This window comes from Myotis yumanensis, unplaced genomic scaffold, assembly GCF_028538775.1.
Source record: "Myotis yumanensis isolate MYYU_CA2020_CCGP unplaced genomic scaffold, mMyoYum1.0.hap1 SCAF_15, whole genome shotgun sequence".
NCBI classification, from domain to species: domain Eukaryota; kingdom Metazoa; phylum Chordata; class Mammalia; order Chiroptera; family Vespertilionidae; genus Myotis; species Myotis yumanensis.
Window position 1 is genome coordinate 2,145,352 of NW_027223766.1, and position 17,666 is coordinate 2,163,017.

The 17,666-nt window shown below is 50.9% G+C and overlaps 1 protein-coding gene across 1 annotated transcript in view; it reads left to right on the forward strand.

Moving 5' to 3' along the window:
• Positions 1 to 17,666, forward strand: part of MMP16 (matrix metallopeptidase 16) — a 156,820-nt gene that overhangs the window by 136,586 nt on the left and 2,568 nt on the right. Inside the window, exons 7-9 of the mRNA XM_070391840.1 lie at positions 5,862 to 6,000; positions 11,259 to 11,409; positions 13,513 to 13,628. Coding sequence (XP_070247941.1) covers positions 5,862 to 6,000; positions 11,259 to 11,409; positions 13,513 to 13,628 — 406 coding nt within the window. The remainder of the gene's footprint in view (positions 1 to 5,861; positions 6,001 to 11,258; positions 11,410 to 13,512; positions 13,629 to 17,666) is intronic.

A 17,666-nucleotide genomic window follows, 5' to 3' on the forward strand; every position in this document is an offset into this window, starting at 1 on the left:
TGCTGCATTGAGCATCTGCCTCCTGGTGGTCAGTGCACATCATAGCTGCCAGCCGGTCATCCGGTCGTCCAGTCACTAAGGCTTTTATATATATAGATGCCGCTGCAGCTGTCATTTGTGGACGTTTGTCAGCTCAGTGAGCACAGTAGGCAGTAGACTGAGGCACACACAGCGTGTGGCACGGGAGTGAGGGTAGCAGCTACACTGTCAGAGTCCGCAAGGCCCCTCCTGCCCGTCAGCGCCCACAGCTCGCGTGGGTGGCCGTGGGGACCGCCGCAGAGTGTGGGGCTGCATTCCTTAGCACCCTTGCTCCCGAGGGCCGCCCACCCCCTCTTGTATGATTTTTTTTTTAATTCTGTAATTCAACCAAGTGTAGACTGGCTACCAAATAAGAGCGAGGCCCTGAGCATGACCTGATGGCAGGGCCGGGAGATGTGGCCTCGGGGCGGGGTACCAGGCACTGACCACCACCTGCACGGTGTCTGCAGCCACAGGCAGGGCACAGGCGCGGGGCGGGCACACAGGGCCACGCCAGGAGGGAGCTGCGGGGCCTCTCCCGGCACCTGTGAGAACCACGCAGAGTTGCCAAGCTTGGGGGTGAGGAGATGGTGCCGTGAAGCTGAATGAAGTCACTTTGGACCTTGAGGCAAGAAACTGAGCAACAGCTGGAGAGACACGGCGGGGGGCGGCGGGGGGGGGGGGATCGCCATGTCACCAGGGTCCTGCGTGCCCGGTGGGGAGCCCGAGGCTTTTTCTGCGGGCAGACCCACCGGGAGTGACCAGGTGAGGACAGGGTGCAGGGCACCGAGCTCAGGAGAGCGTGGAGCAGATGTTGGCTGCGGAGCCAGCAGAGCCGGGAGAGCGGGGCCGGGATCTGAGGATCAGGACAGCGAGGCTCTAAGAACTGCTGCTCTGGAGCCAGAACTGGGCCCGAACCAGAGGGTCAGCGTTGGATTTTCTAAATGAGGTCTTACCTGTAAACCTCACAGGCGCTGGAGTTGTGGGGGAGCCAGAGGCCCAGGCAGGAGGCCTCCCGCCAGCGTTGGGTGAGAAATATCCGAACATGGGACTTCGTTAAAGAAGTTCCAGCCTCTCTCTCCTCCGTACGTATAGTTTTTACTGAAACTGTATTCAGAAAAAAAGAGGCATCGCATTATTAATCTGCCCTGTTGAAGGACAGGAGTTTTACTGGGAATTACATGGTGGTTGCTAAGCCACATCCCACCTGGAACAGTGTGTGCTGGGCCACATCCCGCCTGGAACAGTGTGTGCTGGGCCACATCCCGCCTGGAACAGTGTGTGCTGGGCCACATCCCGCCTGGAACAGTGTGTGCTGGGCCACATTCCGCCTGGAACAGTGTGTGCTGGGCCACATCCCGCCTAGAACAGTGTGTGCTGGGCCACACCCTGCCTGGAACAGTGTGTGCTGGGCCACATCCCGCCTGGAACAGTGAGTGCTGGGCCACATCCCGCCTGGAACAGTGTGTGCTGGGCCACACCCTGCCTGGAACAGTGTGTGCTGGGCCACATCCCGCCTGGAACAGTGTGTGCTGGGCCACATCCCGCCTGGAACAGTGTGTGTGTGTTTCCTGGCTACACTACAAGCTAGTGAACCACAGGTCTTCATGGTCAGAACATGAAGCAAAGACCGTTTAAATCCTGGAACTGAAGCTTACAGCAGCTGATGTCAGAGCTGGCCCCTCGGGTCCCCTCAGCCATCACCTCCCCAGTCTGAATTCTGAAGTCCCGTAGGACAGAGAAACCTTTATGCTGAATCCTGAAACTTTTCGTGTCACTGGTTAAGATATTTTTATTGTGCGTATCAACCTCACCCCCTATGATCCAGTAAACAAAAGATCAAATAGAAGATCAAAAATAAATTATAGGATTAGAATTCCAAATAAGTATCTAGAGATTGAATATCATGAACCATTCCATAAATTAGACTTTGTGAAAATAATTCTTTATGGGTATATCCCTTATTTCAGTCTTTCTAAGAAAAAACAATCAATATTAAAGCAGGGGCACCCACTTCCCACACTTCACCTGCACGGGTTTCCTCAGGGCGTTAGGACCTGAGCTCACAGGTGCTGGTCATTGCTCAGGAGATTGAATTGGTCCCCAGTGTCCCCAAGAGATGCCACCGTCTCTGGAGTGGGTCCCCGCCCAGACGGCCGACCTCACCTCGTGCAGCTGGCTCTCAGGGCCTCTCCCAAAGGCCAGGTGTGTGTACGCGTCACTTTGGGTGACTAACGTCAGAAATAAAGTTGGAGACGAAAAATGACAAAGACCAAATTGGGAGAGAAAAGCAAATGTTTATTGGGACAAGTGCCCTTATATTTCACAAAAGCTGATTTCCACCGCGATGCCTTCAATGGCCATTTCCCGCCCAACACCCTGATTGATTTATCCGTGCGATAAATACTCATACGGGCCTGCCCCGCTCGGCCTCCGAGGGTCTGGGGCATCACAGTGCGTCGTGCAGGAGGGGCCGTCACAATGTCACAATCCAATGAATGTGCCTCATGTGCCGCCGAGGGCAGCGGGAGCGAGACAGGCGCGGGGCTGCTCCAGTCTGGGGGGGAAGGAGGGTCCCTGGGAAGACAGGATGTCCTTGTGGTTTAACCAGCAGCGCAGAGACAGGAAAGGCACCCCAGCTAAGCACGCGGCTAGGCCTCTGGAAGGGGTGGTCTGGGCCTCAGCCTGTGCTCCCTCCCAGGGTTCAGCGGACCCCACCTGCAGGGCGGTAGCCACACCCCACGCCCCCGTCAGTGTGATGAGTGGGGCTGGAGGACTGGGTGGAAGAGGGAGGTTAGAAGTACAGACCAAGAGTTACCGAACAGCCGGGACCGACACGCAGCATGGGGAACGGTCGGCGTGTTGTTGATGATGCAGTTATGTGACATCGGTGGCTGTGTGCTGGGCTCGCCAGGGGTCACTTCGTAAGGTATATACATGCCTAACCGCCATGCTGTACACCTGCAACTAAGTGAATGTCTCTGTAATTGAACATTTGTTTCAAAACTTAAAAATAGTTACAGTGTTTCTGCTAACGATGGGCCCAGGAAGCATAAATACCCAAAGCCCATCTCAGTGGACGTTCTCCCGTGCCTTGGACCCCGGCTGCATTTAGGAATTATTTGATTAGCAACACAGGAGCCATGAAACCAATCAGTGTGGACAGGAGCGTCACAGCATCGCCCAGGACAGCGCAGGTGGCCACGGAGGTCCCCAGCACGCATGCACATACATGTACACACATGCACATACATGCACACACATGCATACAGGCGTGTGCAGGTGCACGCATGTGCGTGTGCACACACACACACACACACTGGGTTAGAGCCGTCACTGTCCTGTGACAATGGCGTTGTTTGTTGAGGATGTTCTTTGAGTGTAAGGAAGGCACTTACCTGCTGAGCTCCCCACTTCAGTACATACATCCCAGCCACACGGGGCGCAGAGGACTCCCCAGAGCACAGCAGAGGAGGCAGCGAGGCCCTGGTAACCCCCTGTTGTGGCAACAGCCTCCTGACCCCGAGCCCTGCCCTCAGGATCCCCAGCTCCTTGCTGAGTAATTGCGGGGGCTTCTCTGCCAGCCCACCCTATCTCTCAGGCAACCTCTTGTTCCCCGGCCCTCGCCTCCTTTGTTGCCCGCTCACGGTGTCTCCCTGGGCCCATCCCTCGTGGCCGCCTCTGCTCCCACCTCGCCGCTCTGAGCTGCAGGGCAGAGGGCTCTGACTCGGTTTCTCTCCGTGTGGGTCACTGCTTACTGCCCCAGGCTTTCGGCTCCCAGTTTCCTCAGCCCTGTGGGCAAGTCTAGGGGAAAGAATATGACCAGAGAGGAAGCTGAAAGCCATACTCCACGGCACCATTGAACCTTGGCCTCCGCCTGTGTCACATGAGACTCCTGTCCACCGGCCACAGTAGGACCCGGTCATGGCCCGTTGGCCCGGGACACCACTGCATACCGTGGGGACAAAGGACAGGTCACCCAGAGGGCAGCGCTTCCTGGAAATGTCCCCGATGCCTGTGCTGAGTGTTTAAGGAAATGGAGGAAGAGAGAATGAGGAGGCTCCCAGGAGGGGAGGATGAGCAGAGGGTGGTGACAGGGGTGGTGTCCCACAGAGGGCAGGGCTCGGGGCGGATGGCCTGGAGGGTTCCTGTGGGTCCAGCCCTGCACTCGGCCATGGACCGCTGTCTCCTGGTCCCTCGCCGGCTGTTCCTCTCTGTCTGGGGCTCGGCGCTGGCCAGGGCTGCCAGGGGTATGTCCCAATGGCACAGGGGGCTCCAGCCCAGGAGGCAGGGAGTATGAGCAAATATTCAGAGAACAACAGGTCAATGAAGAAAATAAAACATGATAAATGTATAGAAAATGATCGAGGTGACTACTTGGATTCGATGTTTAAAAATTTAAGTTGGATACACTGCCCTGGGTACATCGAGTCAAAAAAGCATACACTTTATCCAGCAGGGACTTAGTTTTTATTGTAAATGTCACATTTTTCTTTGGGTCAAAACCAAAGGGATGGGCCCTGGCCGGTATCGCTCAGTGGATAAGGCGTTGGCCTGCAGACTGAAGGGTCCTGGATTCTATTCCGGTCAAGGGCACATGCCCAGGTTGCAGGCTCAGTCCCCAGTGGGGGGCATGCAGGAGGCAGCCAATCAATGATTCCCTCTCATCACTGATGTTTCTCTGTCTTCCTCTCCCTTCCTCTCTGAAATCAATAAAAATATATTTAAAAAACACCAAGGGATGGGAATTCTTAATAGGTGAGCTAAGGACACCGCGGTCTCCGCTCAGGACCGTCACTGAACGGGGACCCCACTTTATTTTTTTAACATCCATCACCACACACAGTTAGAGAATCTGTCTTTTTCTTTTTTGTTGAATTTACTGGGGTGTCATTGGTTAATAAGATTACATAGGTTTCAGGTGTACAATTCGATATGCATCCTCTGTATATTGCATTGTGTGTCCACCACCCCCTCCAGCCTCTCCCCCTTCCCCAATCCCTTTCCATCGGTAGGTAATGACCACACTGTTGTCTGCATCTATGAGTTTTTGCTTCTCTTTTCTGCTTAATCCCTTCACCGTTTTCATCCAGCTGCCCAGCCTCCCTCCCCTCTGACAGCTGTTAGTCTGTTCTCTGTATCTATGAGTCTGTTTCTATTTTGTTTGTTAGTTTATTGTTCATTAGAGACATAAGCGTTATACTCAAAACCATAAAACTCTCAGACACTTCTCGTAACCATATTTTTTTCTGATATATCTCCTTGGGCAAGAGAAACAAAAGAAGAAATAGACCCATGGGAGCACATCACACTCACACGTGTTTACACAGCCAGGAAACCATCACCAAAATGGCCCCCTTCACAGGGCCCTGTGGGAGCAATAGGCGGGCAGTGACCAAGACTGGGGTCCTCGCTCACGCTTTCTCAAGATCACTTGGTCATTCTCCGCGACCGTGTACTTCATCACCCCAGCAGGACACAGTGGATGGTGACAGAGGACCCCACGACACCTCAGGGCGCTGGGTGCAGGTGGGGGCAGGCGCCATCCCCGCCCTGTGGTGCTCACCACCCCTCCTGCCTCCGGCTCAGAAGCTGGCTCCCTCCACCTGGCAGGGCCTGGGCTGCACCCCTCCCCCCTCCCCCCGGGGAGGCCCTGAGTGTAACCTCAGTGCCTGGATGAGTGCTTCTCTGTTACCTTTGGAACCCCCAAAGGGTCAGCTCTGGGAGGGCGGCTGGAAGCCCCGGGAGAGTGGGGGCAGGTGTCTTGCTGCTCCGGGGTGCGAGGCAGCGCGGCCTCAGCGCGGGCCTGGGCGATGCTGACGCCTCCTGTGCTTGGCTTGCAGGACCAGTGGTTCTGGCGGGTGAGGAACAACAGGGTCATGGACGGGTACCCCATGCAGATCACTTACTTCTGGCGCGGCCTGCCCCCGGGGATCGACGCGGTGTACGAAAACAACGAGGGCAACTTCGTCTTCTTCAAAGGTGAGGCGGGCCCCTGCCCTGTCCGCTGCACCCTCAGGAGGTGACCCGGCACTCCTGCTGGTGGAAGGGACCACTTGTGCTGCCTAGAAACACAAATTCAGTGAAGTTAAATTTTAATTCTTTCATTTATGTTTTTCCATGTGGTATCCCATGTACAAGTCAAATTTGTAGACTTTTTAGATTTTGCTTAAAAGCACCAAAAAAAGTAAAATGGATGAATGGATGAATGAATGAATGAATGATTTAAAAGCCATTTTTCCTGCCCTGGTCAGTAGTTCAGTGGTTAGAGCAGGGGTCCTCAAACTTTTTAAACAGGGGGCCAGTTTACTGTCCCTCAGACCGTTGGAGGGCCGGACTATAGTTTAAAAAAAAACTATGAACAAATTCCCATGCACACTGCACATATCTTATTTTGAAGTAAAAAAACAAAATGAGAACAAATACAATATTTGTATTTGCATGTGTCCCACGGGCCGTAGTTTGAGGACCCCTAGGTTAGAGGGTCAGCCAGCACACAAAAGGGTCTCAGGTTCGATTCTGGTCAAGGGCATGTGCTTGGGTTGCAGGTTCAATCCCACGTGTGGGAGGCAACCAACTGATGTGTCTCTCTAGCATCCGTGCTTCTCTCTCTCCCCCTCTCCCGCTCCCTCCCTTCCACTCCCTCTAAAATAAATGGGAAATTGCCCAGCCCGTGTGGTTCAGTGGTTGAGCATCGACCCATGCACCAAGAAGTCCCCAATTTGATTCCCAGAGCCCGAATTTTGGGGCTTAATCCCCAGGGTTGGGGTGTGTGTGCAGGAGGCAACCAATAGAAGTCTCTCTCATAGATTTTCTATCTCTCCCTCTCTCTCTAAAATAAATAAAAACATTTAAAAGGAAAAAAATCCTACTTTAAAATCAATGGAAGAAATATTTTCCAGTGAGGATTAACAACAACAAAAAAACAACAACCAACAATCTAACAAAAAGCCATTTTTCCATGAAGTAAGGGGTTTGGGTTTCTTTTTAAAAGATTTCTGAAGTTGCTTGCTGTTTTATGCAATGAAATCTAGTTCACTTCTCAGACTTTGCTTGATGTAACCAGTTTATATTAAATAGTTTACAATAAACTAGGAAATTGCTCATGAAGGATTCACTCCATCCTGTGGGATGCATTGTTTGCTGTTTGCCTGAGTGGCAGGTGTTGCTGGTGGAGCTGCTCAGGGCCTGGCACGCAGGGTGAGCCCAGAGGACTGGCCCGTCGTCCCCAGCACTTGCTCTGCTCAGAACAATAACCTCGGGTCTGTGGGGCCGGGCAGAGCCGGGCTGAGCCCGGCTGAGCCGCCGCAGGCTGTGTGCAGCGTGGTTGAGCCAACCCCAGGAGCCAGGTCCAGACCCAAAGGACAGAAATGAGCTTAAACAGACAAAGACAAGGGGCTCCTGACAACAACAGCAGCAAATAGCAATCACCTCAGGGTCAGCGCTTGTAGCGAGGCTGAGGGAAACGAGATGTGGCCTTTGGGGCACTGGTACTAAGTGAGGCTGAACTTCCAGGCGAAGGCAAGAGTCCTTACAATTCATTCTGTCTTCGCCGACTTCCCTTAAGGAATGGGGGATGGTCTGGCCTCGAAGACACGCGGGTCCGGCCTCGGCTGTGAGGACACGGAGGCTGCAGCCAGATGCGGTTTCACACGCTGACTGGCCCTGTGAAGTGGCCGAGTTACTTACTCCCTGTGCCTCGGTTCCTCCACTGGAAACGTGGTTGGCATTCCTCGCGGGGGATCAGGTGGAGCATCAGCTGGGACATGTGCCTGCATGGCCCCTGTTTGGCTCAGCGAGTGCCCAGGAACTCTGCCCTCCTGGCATCCAGGATGCTGTGTCCGTGATGGGGAGGCCCCCCAACTCTTCTTTGTCTCCTGAGCAGCAGGAGCAGGAGGAGGGGTACTCAGCCTGCTTCCTTGCTGGCGGCCAGCAGTGTCCCTGACCCTGTGCCGGCTCTCACGGCCTGTCCCTTGATAAACATTTTTAAAACTCCATTCGACATTTTCCCATGCAGGAATAAGCATGTAATTTAAAAATTCTTTGTGGGATTCTTTGTTTAGTGTCTGGCCCCTCTGCCAGTCCTTCAACTGCACAGGATTGAGCACCCTGAGTATTTCCATCATTGTATCCACCGCTCCCTCAGTGACGGGCTATACGAGGCTCTTAGTGGACAGATACCAGATGGATGAGTGGATGGATGGAAGGATGGATGGATGATGGATGCATGGATGACTGGGTGGGTGGATGGATGGATGGATGAATGGGTAGGTGGATGGATGAGCTGGTGGATGGATGAGTGGGTGGGTGGGTGGGTGGATGGATGAATGATGAATGGATGGTAGATGGATGGATGGGTGGGTGGATGGATGATGGATGGATTGATGGATGATGGATGAATGGATGGATGGATCGTGGATAGATGAGTGGGTGGGTGGATGGATGGTGGATGAGTGGGTGGGTGGATAGATGGTGGGTGGATGGATGGGTGGGTGGGTGGATGGATCTCACTAAAGAATTACTGCAGTATATAATCTGTAATGTCCTCTGCAGCCCCAAACGATAAGCAAGGCTGTTTGTATTATTTGTAACTTCTCTGTCTTTAATCAGACCTGGCATCTTCCTCTACTTTCTGCCCAGAGCAGTGTCACCAGGAGCAGCTTGTTCCACTTGCTCTTGGCGATGGCAGCGCCTATGAATTTAGTAAATGCCTCTGCCTGCCAAGGAGGCGATATTTTCCTAGAGAACCAGACTATTGAGTGGCAAGGTGGTACACATCCACCTCCTGTGTTTAAAAAAGGAAAATAGTTGACTATGAATCTCATATACTCAGCATCTAAATAACAGAAATGAAGTCACTTCCAATTTGTGATGTGAAAATCTTTCCTCATCAAGATGCGGAAGGAACTGTCTCCCTGTGTGTCCTTAGTAAAGCCTGGAGAGTTAAATTTATAACTCGTAATCATCATTGAGTTATTTCTTGAGTTCTGTGCCACAAATATGCAGGCAAGGTGTTGATTTTCCTAATTTTGTGCACAATTAACTGCTGGGATCTCATCTTGCCACCTGACAAATGCTTGCTGGTGATTTCCTGTCTTACTTTGTTTTTAAAAGAGAATATAAGTGTATTTTTTTAAAAGTCCCCCAGGTTTGCTTCTAGCAGGAAAAAAAGGGAATTGATGTCTTCTGTAGTGGAAGGCTGATTGTTTCTCCCTGTCCAGATGGAAAACACCCACAGTCCAAGGAAGTATTTCCAAAACACATTTTTTAAAAAAGGGGCTTATACAATAATAAGAATTTCCTGGCGGAACTGTCACCTTCTTTCTCACACACTGGCCTCTCCTGCGATGCCTGGACAGCAGGCCGATGGAGCTTCTGTCAGCATTTCTCATGCTCACACCCCAGGGGACCTCGTGCTCTGAGTGGGGATGCAGACGGTGCAGCCGTGATGGGAAACATGCGGAGGTTTCTCAGAAAATTAAAACGGAACTGCCTAACACCCCGCTGTTCACTGCTGGGTATTTATCTGAAGACTGTGAAACACTAATGTAAAAAGACCTACGCACCCCCAGTGTTCACTGCAGTGTTATTTACAACTAGAGGCCCGATGCATGAAATTCATGCAAGGGCTCTGCCGCAGCCCCCGCCCACTGTGGCTTTGTCCAGAAGGAAGGACATCCGGAAGGACATCAGGTCTAATTAGCATATTACACTTTTATTATTATAGATAGCCAAGGTATACATACAGGCAAACTAAGTGTCCATTGATTGGTAAATGGATAAATAAACAGTACTCAACCCTAAAAACGAATGAAATCTTACCATTTGCATCAACACTGATGTCCTAGAGGGCGTTATGCTACGTGAAATAAGTCAGAGAGAGGAAATCAAACACTGTGTTATTCCACGTATGTGTGCAGTCTACAATACAAAACAAACGAAAGTAATAGATGCAGAGTGCAGGCTGGTGGCTGCCCGGATGGAGGAGGCTTGTGCGGCCACTGGGTGAAGAGGGTCAAGGAGTCCAAACTTCCATGACAAGCCAGTGCGTCCCGGGTGGGGCAGCACGTGACTGCAGTCACTGACACTGCTGCACACATGGAAGGTGCGCCAACAGCAGATGTTAAGAGTGTTCAGCACAAGAAAAAGAAAGTTGTAATGTAACTAGGCTTATTGTGGGGTCATTTCCCGGTTTATACAAGTGTGCAATCATTACATTGTACCCCTGACACTAATGTAAAGTTCCATGTCAATTATACCTCAATACAAAAACTCAATGAGGGTGGAGAATGGCTTCCCTGGGAGGCGCTGGCGATCAGGCAGCAGGTGTTAGCCGAGTGCAGGGAAGACAACGGTGGGTCCCGGGAGGGAGCCGCGGCGGGAGAGTGGGCAGCCTCCGGGGGCAGGGCCTGCAGACTGTTGTCTGTAGATCATTCCAAAGCAGCAGCAAACAGACTGCAGTTTCCTTCTCTCTAGCACTTTGCCCGCTCTGTGATTCCAAACAAAGGTCAGTTATGTTCTCCTCCCCTCAGTAGCCCCTCACACGGAGGGATGGGGACAGCTAGACACGTGGATGAGGTTGTAAGACTGCGGGGTTACGGGTGCTGATCATGAAGGGAAGGGGTTGGTCTCAAGGAAGTGTTTTCTCAGAGAAGAGCTTTAATGGGCTCAGCGTCTGAGGGCGGCAGGATGCAGACAACGCAGCCTTGGACCGAGCAGGGCCTTGGGTCCCTAGACCCGTGGTTGGCAAACTCATTAGTCAACAGAGCCGAATATTAACAGTACAACGAATGAAATTTATTTTGAGAGCCAAATTTTTTAAACTTAAACTATATAGGTAGGTACATTGTTATTAACTTACTTAGGGTACTCCTAAGGCTTAGGAAGAGCCACACTCAAGGGGCCAAAGAGCCGCATGTGGCTCGCGAGCCGCAGTTTGCCGACCACGGGCCTAGACAGAGCATCCGTGATCCTTGGTTCAGGATGGTTGCATGGGGCCAGTTGTAGGTCTGTCTTTGTTTAACTGAGTCCACCATGCTGACTGGGTTCTTAAATCGTTACTCACCATATCCACTTCAAAAATAACACGGGTGTTCAGAAATAATGTGCAGGCCCCACATGTGAGCGCCGCGAAGCCGCCTGTGGGTGTCGTGGGCACCGTTTGGAATGCACTGTCCGCGGGCGCGTTCCCATTCTGACACTGAATCAGCGTGCTGTGCACTTGCACTTACTTCCCACAGGTAACAAGTACTGGGTGTTCAAGGACACGACGCTGCAGCCGGGCTACCCGCACGACCTGGTCTCTCTCGGGAGCGGGATCCCCCCTCACGGCATCGACTCCGCCATCTGGTGGGAGGACGTTGGGAAAACCTATTTCTTCAAGGGGAACAGGTCAGTATGCAGTCGCCGGGGAAGGCCGTTCAGTGGTTAGAGAGGCTGGTCTCTCGCCTCCCGCAGGCATGTCCTGTGGGTGAAAGAGCTGGTTGTGAGGAGATCAGCTGTGGAAATCTGGAATCGAAATGTTTTTAACATGTTTTAAAGTAACAAACAACATAAATCTTCCTCTACCAAATAGGAGGCTCATTTATGAGTTTAAACATGTGGCGTGTATTTGTTTCTCTTCCCTGTAGCCTATCAGGCCAGAAGCTGTGGAGGCCAAGCTACCTGGCCTCCCCTCTCCTTGCGTTTTCTTATCATTTTACTTCCCTTGGTTCAAAAGTTCTTTTTAGCAAAAGCTTTCTTCCTTATGGTGTATATTTACAATACTTATCTGTTTTAACATTTTACATATTTTATATGTATTTTTGAGGGAAAATATTGAGAAATTAAGAATGTATTTGTCTTTACTTATTTCTACCTCCCATTGGCATCTTTCTGCTTAAAACCTGGGCGGAGGTATAGGCTTGAGATGCTGGACATGTAATCGTGTTGCACGCAGGGATCTCGTGACAGCTCCTAACCACAGAGAGGGAGGAGCTGAAAGGGAGGCTCTTGAAGCAGCTCCACAAGTTCAGAGGGAGGCCTGTCGCTCCTCTGTCCCATGTGCAGCGGGGCCTCGTCCACGGATCCCTGCTTGCCCGGTCCGTTTTGAGCTACAGTTGGACCCTCGGACCCACACTGATCCTCATAGTGTTCAGCTCTCAGATGCAGTGTCCCAGCTCACCTCTCAGCATCTCCTCAGCACTGTGTCCCAGGCTCTATGCCATACTTCATGCTAGGCTTAACCTTGGAGAAACTCAGATGTTTTCAAAGAAAGAAGTCAAAATATAGGTTTGTTTCTGTGATTGTGGGATTACACTAGCATCAAACGGAAAAGCACACTCATTTTTTCTTGTGATGAGAACCTGGGACACACCTGTCTCCTGCGGAACACGCGGCCTGCGGCTGTCCTGGGGCCCCTCCTGGAGCCGCCTTCCTTCTGCCGTGTGCAGGGCCGTGTGCCCCTCACCTGCGGGAGGCTGGTAGGGATCTACAGCAGAAACTCCACCCGGAGCCCAGCCATGGACAAAGGACCTGTCCCCCATCCTGGCCCAGGAAGTATCCAGAAAAGACCAGAAAATAATTTTTTCATGGTTTTAGCCAAAGCTGCTAGTTCCAAGTTCATGCATAAAGTGTGTGATTTTTCAAACCTGTTGGTCAAACACTAGCTTTAGCCAATGATCAGCGGCATTTAGAAATGGTTGTCAGGTGAATTTTGGGAACATTCGTTGCATGTAGAGGAAAGGGAGGACTTTACAACCAGACAGGACTGGCTGTAACCTGCCTGCTGGTCATCCTCCTCCCAGCACCCTCCTCTCAAACAGGAGCAGTGGATCCCCCTGAGGGGTGTGCTGTGATCACATCACGTCATGCCTAGAACGTTCTGTCTGCCCTGAAATAGGCGAGTTTACTGCTGATCCTTAGAACATCCCAGACATCAGCTTACGAGGCTGAGAACATAGGGGTCTGTCCCAGCACTGGAGGGGCTGACCGTGTTCCTGGATAACACCGTCTGCTGTAGCTTCTTACTCGCTCTTTGCACCTGCCGGCATCACACTGGCCCCTCCCGCCCCTCACACGTAAGGCGGGGCGAACAGCTGTCCCTCCCTCCACGCATGTCTCCAGCACCTACTATACTGCCAGGCATGTAGCACACGCTCAGCTATTGCAGAAGGAATAAATGGAGCAAGATTTTGCTTGACATTATTTCCCAAAAAAGTGTTCTACCGCCTAAGGAAGATTTTAAAAAATACATAGGTTGATGCTACCCTTTTGGATTATAAATGTATTTTTTATTAACTTTAGCAGACTGACTATGTGCACAATAACATACCCAGTGTTCACAGGCACAGGGGAGGAAACAGAATCCATGCTTTGGTCCCGCTGTCTTCCCAGAGGCTAAGTCAGCTCTGAGATCATTGCAGGCCCGGGCGGCAGGCAGCGAGGGGTGGTGTCCGCTGCTGCTGCGCACATCACCTTCTCCTGACGCGTGTGTTGTTTCTCCATCATCTGTAGGTATTGGAGGTACAGTGAGGAAATGAAAACCATGGACCCCGGCTACCCCAAACCCATCACCGTCTGGAAGGGCATTCCCGACTCTCCGCAGGGAGCCTTCGTGCACAAGGAGAACGGTAGGCATGGCCGCACGCCCCGCCGGGCGTGTGCGTTCTAGCCATCGCTGTTGCGGTCACTGGGCAGTGCCCTGCAGGCTGCATCGCATCACCATGTGTACGACCATCCCTTCCTCACGTTCTGCTCCAGATGTCTTTTTAACCTTAATTTATTTTAGTTTGTACAAGAAAAGGGAACATAACTTTTTAAAAGGGGGGTGTGGATACCTTTGAAGTAGCGTCACCGATTTTTCTATTAAAATCCATGTGCAGATAATCACACACCCTTGGGCAGGAGCTGGTCACGGAGACGATATGGTGTAAGTGGCTGAGGCCCAGGGCACGTTGAAGGTGTTATTTTCACGCGTGTCGTTAGCGGAGATCCTCAGCAGACAGGAGGATCCGCTCCGAACGCCAGGCCTGACTGATCACTAGTGAGCAGGGGGCCAGCATGGCCCCCGGGCCCGGCGCCCTCTCAGGGTTTGAGATTCAGCCGGATCCTGAGGGAAGTCAGCCAGGCGGTGGGCAGTCCCCGCTGAACACTTCTCCCTCACCAGGGATACTAAACAAGACTAAACTGCAGTAATAATAACTAAAAATAAAGTCTAAGCACAGTATCCCAGAACAAGGGAAGGGAAGAAAATAGCATTCCAAAATAACAAAGAAACACCCATCAAATGATTTATCACAGGAAACAGAAGAAAATGATTCCCTGTGGGTCCAAAATACCAGGAAAAATGTACATCACCTGCAAGAACAAAATCACCTGCCACCTAACGCTAAACTTCATAAGGAGAAAACGGTTTCCTTATATTCAGAAATGAATGTTTTCTTTTCACTCAGCAAAGAATAACTTTGTAAAATACTGACAGAGACACAAAGCATGTTGGGGAAATCACTGCTTACAAATGAGCAAAAACTGCAGATGCAAGCTCAGCACATCTGTGTCTCCTGGACCGTCCCTGGTCCGCCCCGTGGCATCTCTCAACAGCTCGCCTTTCATCTTTGGGGAAACCCTCCTTGAATGCCCTCTTTTGATGCCTGATCTTTGCACTCACAATCTGAGGTTACGACCATCAATGTCCACGCCCATCACCTCTGCCAGGCGGTCCCCCAGTGCCCGTTCCAGATGTGAGCTGCTGAAATCAGTGTCCTCCCTGCCGCCGGCCACTCAGAGCTGCGCTCCGGGAGTGGGAAGAGCGGTCTGAACCTGGTTCTGTAGGCGCAGTATCCCGAATCGGGGAGCTCCCAGTCTCATCGCACCACAGCCACCTCCCCGTTTTCATTCTCTACTCAAGTCTCATGCCGTGGCTTCTTACCTTAAACTCAGACTCTTCTGTTGCTTCCATCATGCTTGTATGAAAGAGGCAGCTCAGATTATGCAGTCAACATGTTTGCATTTACACTCCGACCCACAGTACCTCCCTGTGAGTAAGCCCATGCAGGTGGCATTTGTTAGCCGTCAAATCAGAGATGATTCCGTTCCGAACTTCTGTCTATCCTCCTCCCTCCCATGCAGGCCTTTCTCCCTTGGAATTCCCTCCTAATGATAATTATGTTTAAAGTCCTTAAAATTCAGCTGTATATTTTTGAAGGCTGTTTTTTGCATTAAAGTGGACTATGCCATCCTGTAACACATCCTGGTATTAATTCTGCCACCTTGACCAATGAACTCGGACCGCTTGATGCCACTTGCTGGGTGCCTGCCTCCCAGACATCGATTGTGCTGTATGGATTCATGTTCTCATCAGCAGTCCAACACAAATACCTCTTTCCCTCATTTGTGGCACGGATAGTGAGGAGTGCACCTCAGCTGGTTGAAGTGACTTGTCACGAGAATAAAAGCAGTGAGACTAACCCGGAACATCCAGCCTCAGGAAGGTGCTCAATCACGGTCTCCAGGGAAGAGGAAAAGTTAACCCTCTTTCCCGACATCACAGCCTCCCATGCGCCCGGGTGTGGGGCTCGGACAGGCCAGGCCGTCAGGAATGTGCCTCCTGAGCCGTCGCCGTCTGTTTCACCTGTAACCATTTTAATGTAACAGTTGTCTTATTTTCCTCTTCGCTCTCAGCCCCAGAAATAACTGCAAAAATCCAAGTGGCATTTGACTCACGCAGAGGGCGTGGGAAGACTCGGCACGCGCCTTCCACAGGGTTTAAGCAACAGCCCGGGTTTTTCCTCCACTTTTATTTTTGTAATTACAGTTGACTCAGTGGCATAGCTTATGAAGTGACCCCTGGGTAAGTCTGTACCCACCTGGCACCATGCATAGCTACTGCAGCAGCGTTGATGATTGGCTAGGCCACTTCCCATCCCGTGAGACTTAGCTTATATAAATGTGTAGTAAAGACTCTGTATTCACCCCCTTCAAATCATTCCCTCGTTAACTGCGGTAAAGCCCCACTTCCTAGCTATTCCACATTCTCTCCTTAGACAATGCAGGGTTTTTTTTTATTCCTTGCCTGATAACATGTTTTTATTGATTTTAGAGAGAATGGAAGGGAAAGAGAGAGAGAGAAACTTCAATGTGAGAGAAGCACCGATGGCTGCCTCTGTACAAGGCCTGGCCGGAGGTGGAACCCGCTGCCTGGCTGTGTTCCCTGACAGGGAGTGGAGCCCCAGCGCACTGCACCACACTGGCCAAGGCTCTCGAAAATGCAATGTCAAGGTTAATACAAGATGCTACTTTTAACAGTGCTGCATTTCATGTTGCCAATTGCAGCCCACTTCTGACATGTGAATTTCCTAAAACATGATAATTTAGGTTAAAATTCTTCTGAAGTAGCTACTCTTAGTAAGTAAGCAGATTACATCAAATCCACCCTGAAAAGGAAAAATGAATACATAAACATTTTCTCAACCAACTGACATTGCATAAATGGAAAAAGTCCTGAATTATTGACTGAGATGAGTTTTGAGGTATAACAAATTTCTATTATGAAGACTTTGGCTGCTTCTCAAGTACATTTTTTCCCCATCTAATTGCTACCGACTGGACTTCTTATCTCTAACACATGTATTCAGTAAACTACAATTTGACTTCTGTGTTTGGAGTGTGTTATGTGAAATTGGCCTGCAGATCAGATCAACATGAAAATGGAAACTTCTGAATTTCCATAGGATACCCAGTAGCTCCTAGTAATTAGGTTGAAGTGAAACCGGAAGCTGTTGGCTTCCAGTTTATCAGAAGCCCGTGTGGAGGGTCTATGGAATTCTAGTTCAAGGCCGTCGTTCAACCACCATCATCCTGTGTCCAGTACTCAGCAGGCCCGCCCCGTTGCTGCATCCACGCTTGCTGAGTGGTCGCACTGGGGTCATGAGCGTCATCAAAGAGCAGCTCCTGCAGACAGATTTGAATCAACACAGCCTGCTTTCACTTGGCAAGTGGTCCTGGTTGAGAAACTCCCCGTCACCACGAAAAGCAATGGCACACTCTCTGGCATTGGCATCGGCATTGACAGAGCGGCTTCCCCAGTGGAGGGCCCGGGAGCAGCGGCCCGCTGGGCCTGCATTTTTGAGAGATGACAGAGTTGTTCGGTCCGTTTGTCTGTGTCAGGCTGCTGTCTGTCACAGCCTGTACTGTGTAGCCGAGGAGTATTTGTTCAGAGGCAGGCGTTCTGCAAAGGGCCCCAGTCTTAGAAAAAGCTTTCGTGTTCAGGGCATATGAGGCTGAACTATCTCTGAGCCTCAATATCTTTGCCTGGAAAGTACAGGTTCTACTTGACCGAGTAGTTATAAGGGGTAAAAGTGCCATTTTCTAAGGTTTTTTGTTTTTTGTTTTTTTTTAAGCACAGGACTTCTTCTTCCATAGTAAGTGCTCAATAACAGAGGAAAAAGAAAACCCATTAATGAGCATTCAGTCTAAAGTAGGCATACTATTCAAAACACATAGCTCCCCAAGTATCATTTTTAAGTAACTATGACAGTAAAACATTTCTTTTGGTCTCTTGAATTTTATCTCAAAGCAAGAATGAATGCAGCCCTGGCCGGTGTGGCTCGTTGGTTGGGCATCATCCCAACACGGAGAAGTTGCTGGTTGGATTCCCCATCCGGGCTTAT